The sequence below is a fragment of the Pimephales promelas genome, chromosome 22 (assembly GCF_988280905.1).
Source record: "Pimephales promelas chromosome 22, fPimPro1.hap1.1, whole genome shotgun sequence".
NCBI lineage: Eukaryota > Metazoa > Chordata > Actinopteri > Cypriniformes > Leuciscidae > Pimephales > Pimephales promelas.
The window spans coordinates 28,049,862-28,064,003 of NC_142790.1; the positions used below are offsets into that span (position 1 = coordinate 28,049,862).

Sequence of the window (14,142 nt, forward strand, 5' to 3'; positions counted from 1 at the left end):
TCCTCATTTTTTTAAATTAAGGCATTAAGATCAACATCCAAAAGCTGATTTTTTATTCCTCTTTTTACTCAACTTTAGCATGGGTGAGTTCACTTGTGTTAAGCACTTTACTGAATCTGGACAAGGATCACGAACAAGAAGTTCTTGAGTATTTACATTTCAGGCACTCTTGATATTTACATTTATTCATTTAGCTGACGCTTTTATCCAAAGCGACTTACAATTGCTGTATATGTCAGAGGTCGCACGCCTCTGGAGCAACTAGGGGTTAAGTGTCTAGCTCAGGGACACATTGGTGTCTCACAGTGGATTCGAACCTGGGTCTCTCACACCAAAGGCACGTGTTTTATCCACTGCGCCATCACCACCCCTAGACCATATCTTTCCTCCCTGAACAGAACTTCAAAAGCTGTACAACTGCAGTCAGCATCTCCTCAAACACAAAGTCTGACCACTTTCCTCTCCAAGAAGGTCAGAAATATATCAAATATTCAGCAGATATGAGAACGCCGCTGGTTTCATAATGCACTGTGTTTTTGATACTGGCTCGGTTTCAAAGACGGAGCTGCGGTTTGATAGCAGTGAAATGTCAAGAGAACCGAGAACGGATGTTTAAATGATGGAACATTAGTATTTAGCCGGGTGTAATCGAGAGAAATGTATTACAGTACACTGTGAACACTACAAACATCTAGAGGTGCGCCAATGTATCAGTCCCTGACATTTAAACCGATATTAAAAGGCTCATTAATAATTCATTAGGTGGATCTAACGTGTTGGATGAGGTGTATTTGCATATACATATATTCACTGAATACTTTTATTAAAGGAGTAGTTCACTTTTAAAAAAAAAATTTGCTGATAATTTACTCACCCCATGTCATCCAAGATGTCCATGTCTTTCTTTCTTCAGGCGAAAAGAAATTAAGGTTTTTGATAAAAAACATTCCAGGAATTTCTCCATATAATGGACTTCAATGGGGTCCAAACGGTTCAAGGTCCAAATGAGAGTTTCAGTGCAGCTTCAAAGGGCTTTAAACGACACCAGACGATGAATAAGGGTCTTATCAAACGAAACGATCGCTCATTAAAATAGTTAAGTTTAAGTTTTATGAGCTCAAATGGTCGCCTCAAAATGAACAAATCTTTTTCCGAGTCAATTTGTTCATTTCGTTCATTGAATCAACCAAATGACACGAAAAAAGATTTGTTCATTTTGATGATCGAGTTCGAACAGGAGAGTCACGAACGCGCATCGCAGAACAGAGCAAGGCGAGCATTTGAACTTATAAAACTTAAACTTTGTTATTTATTTATTAAAAATCGCTAGATAACACCCTTATTCATCGTCTGGAATCGTTTAAAGCCCTTTGAAGCTGCACTGAAACTCTCTTTTGGACCTTGAACCGTTTGGACCCCATTGAAGTCCATTATATGGAGAAAAATCCTGGAATGTTTTCATCAAAAACCTTAATTTCTTTTCGACTGAAGAAAGAACGACATGGACATCTTGGATGACACGGGGGCGAGTAAATTATCAGCAAAAGCTTTTTTTTAAAGTGAACTACTCGTTTAACAAAGGATACATTAAATTGATCAAAAGTAACAATAAAGACATACATAATGTTTCAAAATATTTCTATTATAAATAAACGATGTTCCTTCGAACTTTCTACTCAAAGGATCCTGAAAAAAAGTATCTTTGTCTCAGTTAAATAATGAGCACAATCGAACTAAATAAAAACGAGGGAACGAAATAGTACACCGTGGCCATAATTGACCTAAACCGAATAAATAAGTTTTCATGTGTGTAAAATATAGAGTATCAGTGTTAGATATTTAAAATTAATATCATATATGGCAAAAAAGTATGAATCGGTGCATCTCTAGATATCATTGATAGACTGATAATAACATTTAAGCATTTTTAAAATCAAACTGACAGCGTCTTACCTCTCTACAGAAGCTGACGATATTTTCCCACAATTCCTTGGCCTCTCCCTCATCCGTGCGTCGTCGGGCCTCCACATGCATGCTCTCCCTGCGTTTGAGCGGTTTCCCAGTTTTGCGCAGGTTCAGGTACTGCTGCGGGGTGTGACACGCGGCGCAGTGCTTCATCCTCCCTTCGTTCAGCAGTGTGCACGCAGGACACGTCCACTGACACACGATCTTGTCCTGCGCCGATGGGGACGAGGCCGAGGACGACGAGGCGGGAGTGAAGGCACGCGAGTGGGAGTGCGGTTGTTTCCGGGAACACGACGAGCAGTTGGACGGCTCGGAGAAACCGTGCAGCTTGGACGACCCGCAGGCCGTGCAGTGGCCCGTTCCCGTCGGATTGCGCAACGTACATTTGGAACACGCCCAAGAGCTGAAGTCCGGGCTGGACGGCGACGCCGGCGTGAAGCGCACCGATTCGCCCAACACGTCGATGACATCACCACCCGAACCCGGCCGCGACCCTCGACATGCGTCGCACCGTCCGGCGGATGACGAAGGAGGAGCCGTTGGGGCGGAGCATCCGGGGCACTTCCAAGAGGGCGGAGACGTGACTGGAGGGGCGGGGTTGTTAGGCTCCTCCTCCTCCAGCACACTTAGGCGCTTGTTTGAATAATTGTCTGATGGTGGGAGGGGCTTGGATTTGTTAGGCGGGCAGGTCGAGGGTGATGTTGGTGAGGGGGCGGGGTTTGGGGGCCGCCCAGGGGGCGGGACTTCCCTCCGGCTTCGAGGCACGGGGTTATTCTGAAGCGAGGACAGGGAAGGGGGCAGAAACGGGATGGGGGGTGGAGACGGGGTTTCGGAAGGTACTTGGGGTGGAGAATCTACGGTCAGATCAATGAGAAGTGGCGCGGAGGCTCCTGTCGTTTGCGTGGGAAACCCCGCCACAGGTGTAAGCACTTCGGGGACCACTAGTGCTTCGGGAGGGATTTTCGGTAAGGAGAGTTTTCTTGGACCACCACATGCTGAGCATGACAACGCCACCGGAGTGTTCACTAAAGTACAACGAGGACACGCCCACTCCAACGACACCACCCCACTCATAGACACCTCCCCGTTGGACTCCGCACACCGGGACTCCCCATTGGCTACCTGGCCTTTGGCTTCAGGGCTGGAGGCGGGTTCTACGGGAGTGGGCGGGGCCTGTTTGGGTGGAATGGGTCCGTTGGCTGTAACTGGAGCGGCTCCGCACACAGAACATGTGCCTAATCCATGGTGATTGGTCAGGGTGCAGCGTGGGCAGGACCAGCGCGGCTCCTCAGCACTGCTGAGACGCAGAATGTGGTTCAAATCCGGCTTCTGCCGGGGAGCTTCGCAAATGGAGCAACGCAAGGAACCGCTGGAGTTCAGAAATGTGCAGCGTCCGCATGACCAATCAGAATTCCTCACAACTGCTGCCATCGAACCAGGAGAATGAGAGTTACTACAAGAGAAAGAGAGAGAAAAAAACTATTAATAATGAAATTAACACTGGATACGAAACTTAAATCAGAGCGCAAAATACACACACAATACAAAAAAGCGGGCAAAGAAAAAAGGAATATGTGCAGAAGATAATTATTGTGTGGTATAAAATAGATTTCAAATAATTAGGGCTGTCAAACGATTAATCGCGATTAATCACATCCAAAATAAAAGTTTGTGTTTACATAATATATGTGGGTGCACTGTGTATAATTATTTTATATATATAAATACACACACATGCATGTATATATTTAAGAAAAAGAATATTTTAATATTTATATATAATATAAATTATATATAAATCTATATACAGTATTTCTTAAATATATACAAGCATGTGTGTGTATTTATATATATAAAATAATTATACGAAGTGCACCCACATATATTATGTAAACACAAACTTTTATTTTGGATGCGATTAATCGCGATTAATCGTTTGACAACCCTACAAATAATATTTTATATCTATATAAATAGGCAAATAAACAATTATACTTAAAATTAGATAAATATAATAGCATAATTTACAAAAAAAAAAATTTTTAGTTTTTATATACAGTAAATTATAGTTTAAATATAATTTAGTATAGAATTTATATTTAGTACTTTATATTTTTGAATATATAAATCGTTTATCATTACATTATTATTGGTATAATAATAACATTAATAATTAGTTTTATAGTTAGAATTATAGTAATAGTCAAATTATGTGGATTTGTTTTGAACAAATCAATATCATGTAAGTGTATCATGTATTGACTGTTTTTGTGTGTGTTTTTTTTTATAATTTTAACTCGTTGTTTGTATGTACGGACTTTGCACGTTGTCCAAGACAAATTTATAATACAAGCATAAAGTAAAGTAATAATAAATAACACTACTAAATACGTAAATAATACTACTAAATAACCAAATCAAGTATAATCAAAAGGAGAAAATGGCTCGAATATATTAAGAACAGCCTGGCAAACCATCCACACATTTTAAACACAACTTTCTTTGGTATAGTGTTGGTCTTTGGGTCGGGTCCCTGTGAGCATGCTGAGACATTTGGCCCCGAGTCTCCAAAAGCCATCGCATACACACAGTAAGACATTAGTAATGCGAGTCACAGTCATTAGCACTGGTCAAACAGAACTGGCCCTCATCCCAATCCTCACAGCGTATGAGTATGTGTGTGTGTGTATTATATGACTCAGTACTGATACTAACTGTCAGCTCGAGGAGGATCACGCTGATAAATAATGCACAGAATCAAAGCTTGTGTAAGTATCCGAGGATATGTGTGTTCAGCAGCCTGTGCACAAAAACCAGAGCATGGGTGTGTTCGGTGACCTATTAACACAGCTGGAAAGAAGGGAATTATTGGCGGAAATAGTTCATCTGAATACGCAATATAACAGCTTTCCAACTGCATTATGTTTTTGGCTTCGGGCTGATGAACATCATGTAGAAACAATGCGGACTACTAGAATCCATTAAAAACAGTCACATGAGGAAATCCGAGCGAGGAAACATGCAAACGAGGAAAGGACATATGAGGTGAAAGAGCCAGCGAATTTCATACAACAATCCATTTTTATGAATTGATATGGACATGTGCACTCAGGCTTGATGTGTCCCATATTGAGGAGACGATACAGGGCGAGCTGTCAGACTTTTACTCATTCATTTCTCAGCGTAGGTCTATTTTGAAAAGTCAATTTCTATATAGAGACAAACCTTAATGCCTCAGCTATAAAATAGTGATTTTTTTGCACCATTACTGACCAGGAAAACACACACAGTTCATGGGACACAAAATGGTGGGGCATGTTGTCACAGTGGATCCTATAATAATTAGGGCTGGGTAATTAATATCGATTTCTCGATATTAATCGATTCTCATTTTTACAAACCGATATCGATTCTTAAATCTCAAGAATCGATTAGTCATCCTGTTTCGTTTGAATGAATGAGACATTGTATCGCGGCTGCGCGCATCCAACAAATCGCAATAATCTTTGTCCTTTGTTACTATTGATATGAAACAAAGTCTCAATTTTCAAATTACGTCAATTTTCTTTAGAAATTCAAAAACGTAAATAGCGTTTTGGCGCTGTGGCGTGAGATCGCTTTGGCGCAGCTCCAGAGAAGCAGCAGCGCTGATCTCACTTCCGGGTTAATAATACCAGTTACAGCGCGAAATAAACATGAATGAGCATCTGAGAGTGTGTTAAAAGATAGAGTACAACTTATCTAAATCCCTATCATGTCACATTGATTCGCTCAAACTGCGTTTCATCCGTGGAAAGACGTCAGTTAAACAGCTTGTAATCAATGTCATGTATCGTCATATTTACCTCAGAAAACCCACATAAACTCGTTAGTCCACACTCGTTAGTGTTCTTCAATATTTAATGCATATTTAAATAAATCTGGCAAGTTTTTATGACAGCCACCATTTATATGTTTATATTTCATGTAATCTTCTTATTATAAAAATAAATAAAAGTATAATTTAAGTGTTTGCATAGCTATAAAACAGTTAATTATTACCTTCATATTAGGCTAATGAAGCCTAGTAGGCTACAACTAGACTATATATATATAGACCATACAGCATTTAAGAGATATGATTCCCTTGAGAAAATTTGCCATTTATTGTAACTGATATCCAAAATAATCGATATTGAATCGAATCGAATCGTAATCGAATCGAATTGCAAGCTTGTGAATCGAAATCGAATCGAATTGTGAAATTTGTCTCAATACCCAGCCCTAATAATAATAACTATTATTTTTTAAAACAGTTAACAAAAAATATGAAAGGTAACGCTGAAATATTGAACTATTGTTTGGGCCAATAAATAAAATAAAATAGGAATTTATAAGTTTTGTTTAGAAGACAACATTTTGAAAGCAACATACTAAAGCAACAACTGTGTGTGTATCTACGTTCATTCTGAATTGTGATTGGTTGAGGTGATAGGAGCTTGTTGCTATGGGAATAAATCTTCAAATAAAAGCCTCTGAGAGCAGCAACTCACTTTTCTACCACTGATAAAACATCCTGATAATGAACAACACACACACACACACACACACACCCTAGAGGCGTTCAGCTGGATTAATGTAATACATGATGTCACACTAGGACTCTACAGCATTTATGTCTCAAGTGTGAAAGGTCCTGTGTGTTGTACTTTCACCTCAGATAAACTAATGATGAAAAGTAGATGGAGTGTAGTATAGTAATAGTGTATAATGATTAATAACCTATCTGTGTATGGAGGAGATTGTGAATGTGAGGCAATAGTTAAAGCGCTTTGGTGGCCATTGGGTGGGTGAAAGCGCTTTATAAATGCAGTCCATTTACCATAATATTTTTTCATGAAATAATAATACATGGTAAAAATGAGAAAAACCTAAATAGTCAACCTCACTAATCCAGCTGGACTAGTTGACCATCATGGCCCCATTTGTAAGACACATGAAGACCCAGGCCAGTAAATAATAAAATATGATATTAAAAAGTAAATACGTACAGATCAAATATGAGTTTGAACACACAGAAGCGGCTCACGATTCGACGCTGGTGGAAACGCATTAAATAAAGTGCTTGTGAAGCTTCCTGGATTCTGTTAACACAAGAAATCCTTTAGAAAATAACAAGGACAAGTTGAGCTCTTGCACTGCTCAATCCTTATAAAAATAATATGACGGAATTGTTTTAGCAGGGGGAATAATTCATATGAGAGCTTGTTACTTCTGAAAGGCTCTTGTGCGAGTCTGTGTGTGTTGTGTCAGTTGTTAAAAAGGTCGGTGACAGACCGCTAGGACTTTTGGAAATGAACAGCCGCGTACAGCATATGGTGAACAGAAAACATGACGTCTCTCCTGACAGCTGAACCGCTGTTTTCTTGAACCCGGGGAAATATTCAACACTACTACTAGCATTTTAGTTTTTCCACCTTAAGTTCAGTTATAATGATAGCTTTCTTTTTTCAGCATTTTAGGACTATTTTCCACCCTCTCTCTCTAAGCCTTTAAATAGCTGATTGCATTTTTTTGTAAATGACTTGGGTTACGATTGGCTGATCTCAATGCATTGGCATCATTTACACAAAAATTAAAGTTCTGTCATCATTTACTCACTCCCATGACTTTCTTCTGTTTATGAAACATAAAAATATGTTAAGCAGAAACACCTGACCAAAAAAAAATTAACAATGTTGGACAGTGTCAAGCTTCCAAAAATGATATTAAAATGCAATTATATATGAAGTCTTCTGAAACCATCCAATAGCTTTGTATGAAGATTAGATTTTTAAAGGGATAGTTCACTTTGAAATTAATTTTTGGTATGTTTTATCTTACCTCAAGGGCATCCAAGATGTAGGGGTCTTTGTTTCCGCAGTATTTTCAATTTTGATGTTTTTAGGTCAAACCGTTGTTGTCTGTCAGTCATGTAATGGAGGTCTATGGTCACCACCTCAAAGAGCATGCACAGAGAAGTCCAAATTAAACATGATTTAATGACTCGTAAATGTAAATACACATTGATGGCCTAAGACACACGAAACGAGCGGTTTGTGTGAGAAAACAAACAGTATTTATATCGTTTTTACCTCTTGTAACCACAGCCACGTCCAAATAGGACGAGAACGATTTAATCGATTTAAAAACGATATAAATATTGTCCATTTTCTCACACAAACCGCTCGTTTCGTGTCTTAGGCCATCAACGTGTACTTACATTTACGAGTCATTAAATCATGTTTAATTTGGACTTCTCTGTGCATGCTCTTTGAGGTGGTGACCATAGACCTCCATTATATGACTGACAGACAACAACGGTTTGACCTAAAAATATCAAAATTGAAAATACTGTGGAAACAAAAACTGTTTTGATGATGACAAACCTTGCATAAACTAAACTACCTAAACATCTTCTTTAAGAAATTCTCACAGGTTTGGAACAACATGAGGGTGAATACACAATGACCGATTTATATTTGTGAGTGAATACTTTCTTTAAATGTGCCGGTATATAAGCACTTCTTTTAAAGAGCTGGACGTGTGCTGATGATTCAGCTCCAGCACGCCTGCCTCAACATACCATGCATTGCAAACATGATTAACGTCCGTGTAATATAGAAGATTGTGTGTTATCAGAACACACACACACGTGTGAGACCTCATGGGTTCACGGGATGCCCCTGGCAAACAGTGGTAAAGGGAAAATCCTCGAGTAAAAAGTTGCCTTCAGTGCCATCTGCTAAGTCCAGACCATCTGCTTATCAAACACACACACACACACACATTCAAAACCTGTCCAAGATGTTTCAGCTATACACGGTATTGACACAGTCCTGCTGCTGCACTGCATACACTACCGTTCAAATGTTTGGTGTTGTATTAAAACTTTGTTTATTCCTGTGATTTTCCAGTCTTCAGTGTCACACGATCCTTCAAAAATCACTCTAATATGAGGAGTTGCTGTTCAAGAAACAGTTGTTGCTTCATATTTTTGGGGATATCGTGAATAAAACAACCTCAAAGAACAGCATTTATTTTAAATATTAATATTTTGTAACATTATAAATCTCTTTAGTGTCACTTTTGACCAATTTAATGCATTCATGCTTATATTCCATAAAACAAACAAACCCAAACCTTGGATTGGTAGATTAAAATGCACCAATAACCCAGAATGCAGGACCACCTCAATCCTAATTAACTCGAAATGCCATTTGAAACTCATTTTACGCATTTTCAGATGAAATACAGGGTGGGAATATTAATCAGAAAATGAATGGATGGTGTAAAGTGGGAAAACATATTCATTAGAATAACGTGCACGTATAAAATGTTTGCAAAAATAACAGAAAAATGCAAAAAAAGGCCAAATTTTAAAATTAATATATTTGAATTGCACATAAAATGTTCACAGTTTCAACATAAACTTAAAGGAGTAGTTCACTTTAAAAAAAAAAAAAAACTTTTGCTGATAATTTACTCACCCCCATGTCATCCAAGATGTCCACGTCTTTCTTTCTTCAGTCGAAAAGAAATGAAGGTTTTTGATGAAAACATTCCAGGATTTTTCTCCATATAATGGACTTCAATGGGGTCCAAACGGTTCAAGGTCCAAATGAGAGATTCATTGCAGCTTCAAAGGGCTTTAAACGACACCAGATGATGAATAAGGGTCTTATCAAGCGACACGATCGCTCATTTAATTAATAAATAACAAAGTTTACGTTTTATAAGCTCAAATGGTCGCCTTGCTCTGTGACTCTCCTGTTCAAACTCGTTCATCAAAATGAACGAATCTTTTTCTGAGTCAATTTGTTCGTTTCGCGAGCATTTGAGCTTATAAAACTTAAACTTTGTTATTTACTAATTAAATGAGCGATCGTTTTGCTTGATAAGACCCTTATTCATCGTCTGGAATCGTTTAAAGCCCTTTCAGTTTTCACAGTTGGACCTTGAACCATTTGGACCCCATTGAAGTCCATTATATGGAGAAAAATCCTGGAATGTTCATCAAAAACCTTCATTTCTTTTTGACCGAAGAAATAAAGACACGGACATCTTGGGTGAAATGAGGTTGAGTAAATTGCTAGTTATATTTTCAATAGAATCAGCAATCTATGTTAAATCTGTGTAATCCAAATAAAATGGAAATGCCTTTTTGTGTCGAGTGTGTATCATCAGCAAAGTAAACAGTCACGTTGACCTGAAATCGCCTGCGCATGCATGCGTTTACCTGCGTTCTCTGTGTGGGACGGGCTGCTGTTGCTGCTGTTGGCGTGTGATGAAAGTGGTTCCCCACACCGGACTGCTGTGGCTGGTCCTGAGCCAGCCCATCGGAGCGGCCGAGGGGAACGGAGCCGTACCGAACCCGTGATCTGACTCTCTGTCCGTGGTCAGAGACGACGCAGAACTCCCCATTGCCACGACAGCGAGCGACGTCTAAACACACACACTGCGTCCCTCTGTTTGTCTTTCATACACATAAATACACACAAAGGTCAAAGGCTCTGGATCTCAGTTTGACATCTCCTCTAGTCGACACCAGGAAGGGCCTGCGAGTGGTAGCGCTCACACATGCATGCGAGTCCGCTGGCTAAAGAAGTTCACACGATCCAAGGTCCGCGAGGCCTTCAGCTCGACGGGCCCGGGTCTCTCTACGTGCTTAACCTGCCGTGACCTCGCCCGAGAGGAAGGACGACACTTCAGGGATGGCAGTACTACACATTACTGAAGCACTAGAGACAAAAACACACCGTCTAAAGGTTTGAAAGAGGAACTAGAAAGTTTCCAGGCTCCATCGGAGCGCCGCTTCCCGTCTTGTTTTTCAATGCGACTGGTTGAGTCACGGCGCAGTCCCTCTAATCACGTTCCCTCTCTCTCTCGGTCTGTGGCTCATCTTTCCGCAGCTGTCACTGGGATTACGATGCGTCACATTTCATCCAGCCTGCAGAAGCAAATATTCCTTTCATCGCAAACAAACATCAGCGTCCAGAGAACAAGCATATGAGTCTGTGTGCATCAATGCAAGCGAGTAAGTGCATGTACGCGCGAGGGCCAATTTATGAAACAGCACCCACGCTGGATAGTACAACCTATCGAAAACAGACTTATAAGGACATTTGAAGAGGTTTTAACTGGTAAATGAATTTAAACGAGCCAAATGTTTCAATAGCAATAAAGATGATAAAGATAACCAATATTATTTAATGCCTAATCTGACTGATAATGACTTACAAATTAACTTTGCAATTTATATTTACAATCAGCAGAAAACTTTCTGTATCTACTTACGACACTCGTAATATTCAAAATGATAATTAAAAACATCAATAGCTACAAATTAAGACACCTAAATAGTGTGCATCCCTAGTAACTAAGTGTATACGGCAAATCAGCCAGATATAAAAGCACAACATAACATGCATACCAGCAAGCATATGTGTGTGTGCTAACAAACCCCTATGTGCATGCATGCGTGTGTGTGTCTTCAGGTTTCTGACCCAGCGGAGGCCCTGAGCGGGTCAGACTGCAGTGAGTGTCCTCCTGGGTCCAGCTGCTCGGCTCATCTAAAGCTCATGCAGATGTTTCTAACGTGACAGCGTTGGCTGTGAAGGTTCTCATCTGTCTCTCAGGCACTCCGAGTATCAAGTTTGACACTCAGATCATGACTATGAATATTTAACGGCGCAGAGAGGCTCGGGTGAGGTGCAGTGGTCTCGGGCCCGGCCGGGAGAGGAGCGCTCCGGTTCCGCCGGTCCGACGTGCGGGTCTTAACGGCGGTCCAGCACCGAAAGCATCCGGATGGATGATACAGACAAATCCCTGCGGCTAAACTGCGCTCGTCCGGGTGTGCGGTTCCGTGAGCCCGTTCGGTCGCTCATGATTCGGCTCGAGCGGATGATGATGATGATGCTGATGCCGCGCGCCGCATAAACACACACAGCCAGGAGCCGAACTGCAGCGGGGCTTTCACGCGTCTCCTCGCGGGAATCATCATGATGACAACATGCGTGTGTCTTTGATGTGCGTGTGTATATGCTTCCGCGGTTGTTTATTTGATTCGGTTCTTAATTCAGCCTGTTTCTCTTCAGCACGCGCAGATGCGCGAGGAAGGATTACGGCGAGTCAGCAGCGCGCATGCGCAGATTCAATGCTCAAGCTCTCCTAAAGGATTCAGAATCTCTCGTGTCAAAATACAGCAATCTAGATTAATAAATGGGTGAATCTAACAAAGCCTGTCAAGAACATTTCTGGGACGTATTTCACCTCAAAAATCTCAACTAAAATATTAATATACGTATATATATATATACTATTTATATTAAAACTGATAAAATGAATTTCCAGCCCAAATGTCTTAAAGTGAATAGACAAAATGAAAGGGTGACGGCATGCCGTTACATAAGGTTTATGTGCTGTGATGAACATATTTGTATGAGGTCAGTCGTGTTTCTTTTAATGTAATAAAGCATTACACAAATGTTTTCTATATTTTGAGAGATACTGAAGAAAGATCAGTGCATTATTAAAGAAAAGATAAATGCTGACTTGCTGAGATAGAATGTGGAAAATGTTTAGAGGACAGAATCTTAGGTGTGATTACAAGAGGTAAAAACGATATAGATACTGTTTGTTTTCTCACACAAACCGCTCGTTTCGTGTCTTAGGCCATCAATGTGTACTTACATTTACGAGTCATTAAATCATGTTTAATTTGGACTTCTCTGTGCATGCTCTTTGAGGTGGTGACCATAGACCTCCATTATATGACTGACAGATAAGAACAGTTTGACCTAAAAATATCAAAATTGAAAATAATGCGGAAACAACGACTTCTACATCTTGGATGCCCTTGAGGTAAGCTAAAACATCTCAAAAATGTATTTCAAAGCGAACTATCCCTTTAATGTTCCTGTTACTGGCTATGTAGATGCATTACTAAATTATCTAAAAGCAAACTTAAACAAATAATTAATTAAAGAGTCCCAAAGAAACTTAGCAACAGGGGCTGTTACATAAGAATGAGCAATGCATTAATATCAGAAGGTGAAAGAGCAAGGCCAATGAATGCATGTTCAGAAAGTTTGTTGGTTCCATGTAAATTGTTCTTTCACTTTCGCAATACCTCAGGCAGCTCATAAAACCAGTCTGACAAGATCACGTACGCAGACACACGCATGAAAACTGGCAACAGATTCTTACAGGATGAGAGAGCAGATGTGTAAATACACTTACTGAAACCACAACACACTCCTTTATGGCCCGTGTTAACAATTACAAAACATGCAACAATACTTATACTTAACCAAGACATGTGACACTGACAACTGCAGATTCGTGAGAAAATGAGTCACTGCATATGAACGCACACACCTTTACTTCACATCTCAATATGCTCATCAGAGGCGGACGGAGTACACAGCTTTATTATTACTTGGGTAAAAGTACAGATACCCCTTGCTAAATTTTACTCAAGTACAAGTAAATGTATCTACTTGAGTAAAAGTACTCGGGTATCAAGAGTACATTTACATTTATGGACAGAAACGTCCTACAGCTATGAAATGCTGAAACTATGAAAAATATTAATGTTAATACCTTGGAGAATGTAAAAGGAATTGATTTGTCATTTTCATCTTTTTACCATGTTGCTTTATTTAACATTTAAGAAAATTTCAGAAAATTCGGAAAATTGAAATAGTCTGGCGAGGTGGGGACTGGTTGGCACATTCCCAGGATGGACCGGCTGCGTCTTCATCCATTGTTTTGTCTCTTATCTAAATCTGACCATGGAGTTGACTTTGGCGGAAAGCTGAAAGTAATTGCTGATAGGCTGCCCCAATCAGTGGCGCCCGCACAATCCAGTCACATTTGAGAGGGAAACAACAAATCCAAGGTTTCCGAGATTTTTTTTTTTTTTTTTTAATTTTTAAATTTTTATTTTTTAGAAGTAGTAACGGGTATTCATGGTTATGGATAGAAATGTAGTGGAATAAAGAGTACAATATTTCCCTCTCAAATGTACTCAAGTAAAGTCATGAGTACTCCCCAAAAATAAATGATACTCGAGTAAAGTACAGATCCCTCAAAATTGTACTGAAGTACTGTACTCGAGTAAATGTACTCCATTACTGTCCGGCTCTAATGCTCACA

General features: G+C 39.8%; 1 protein-coding gene across 4 annotated transcripts in view; it reads right to left on the bottom strand.

The window, feature by feature from the left end:
- Nucleotides 1-14,142, bottom strand: part of capn15 (calpain 15) — a 28,007-nt gene that overhangs the window by 12,827 nt on the left and 1,038 nt on the right. For 2 of the 4 annotated variants that reach the window (XM_039684786.2, XM_089126004.1), the window contains exon 2: nt 1,954-3,418. In XM_039684786.2, the coding sequence (XP_039540720.1) occupies nt 1,954-3,396 (1,443 nt within the window). In that variant the 5' untranslated portion in view covers nt 3,397-3,418. Of the gene's footprint in view, nt 1-1,953; nt 3,419-10,222; nt 10,934-11,489; nt 12,251-14,142 lie in introns of those variants that run through there. The other 2 variants (XM_039684784.2, XM_039684783.2) reach the window with 2 other exon arrangements.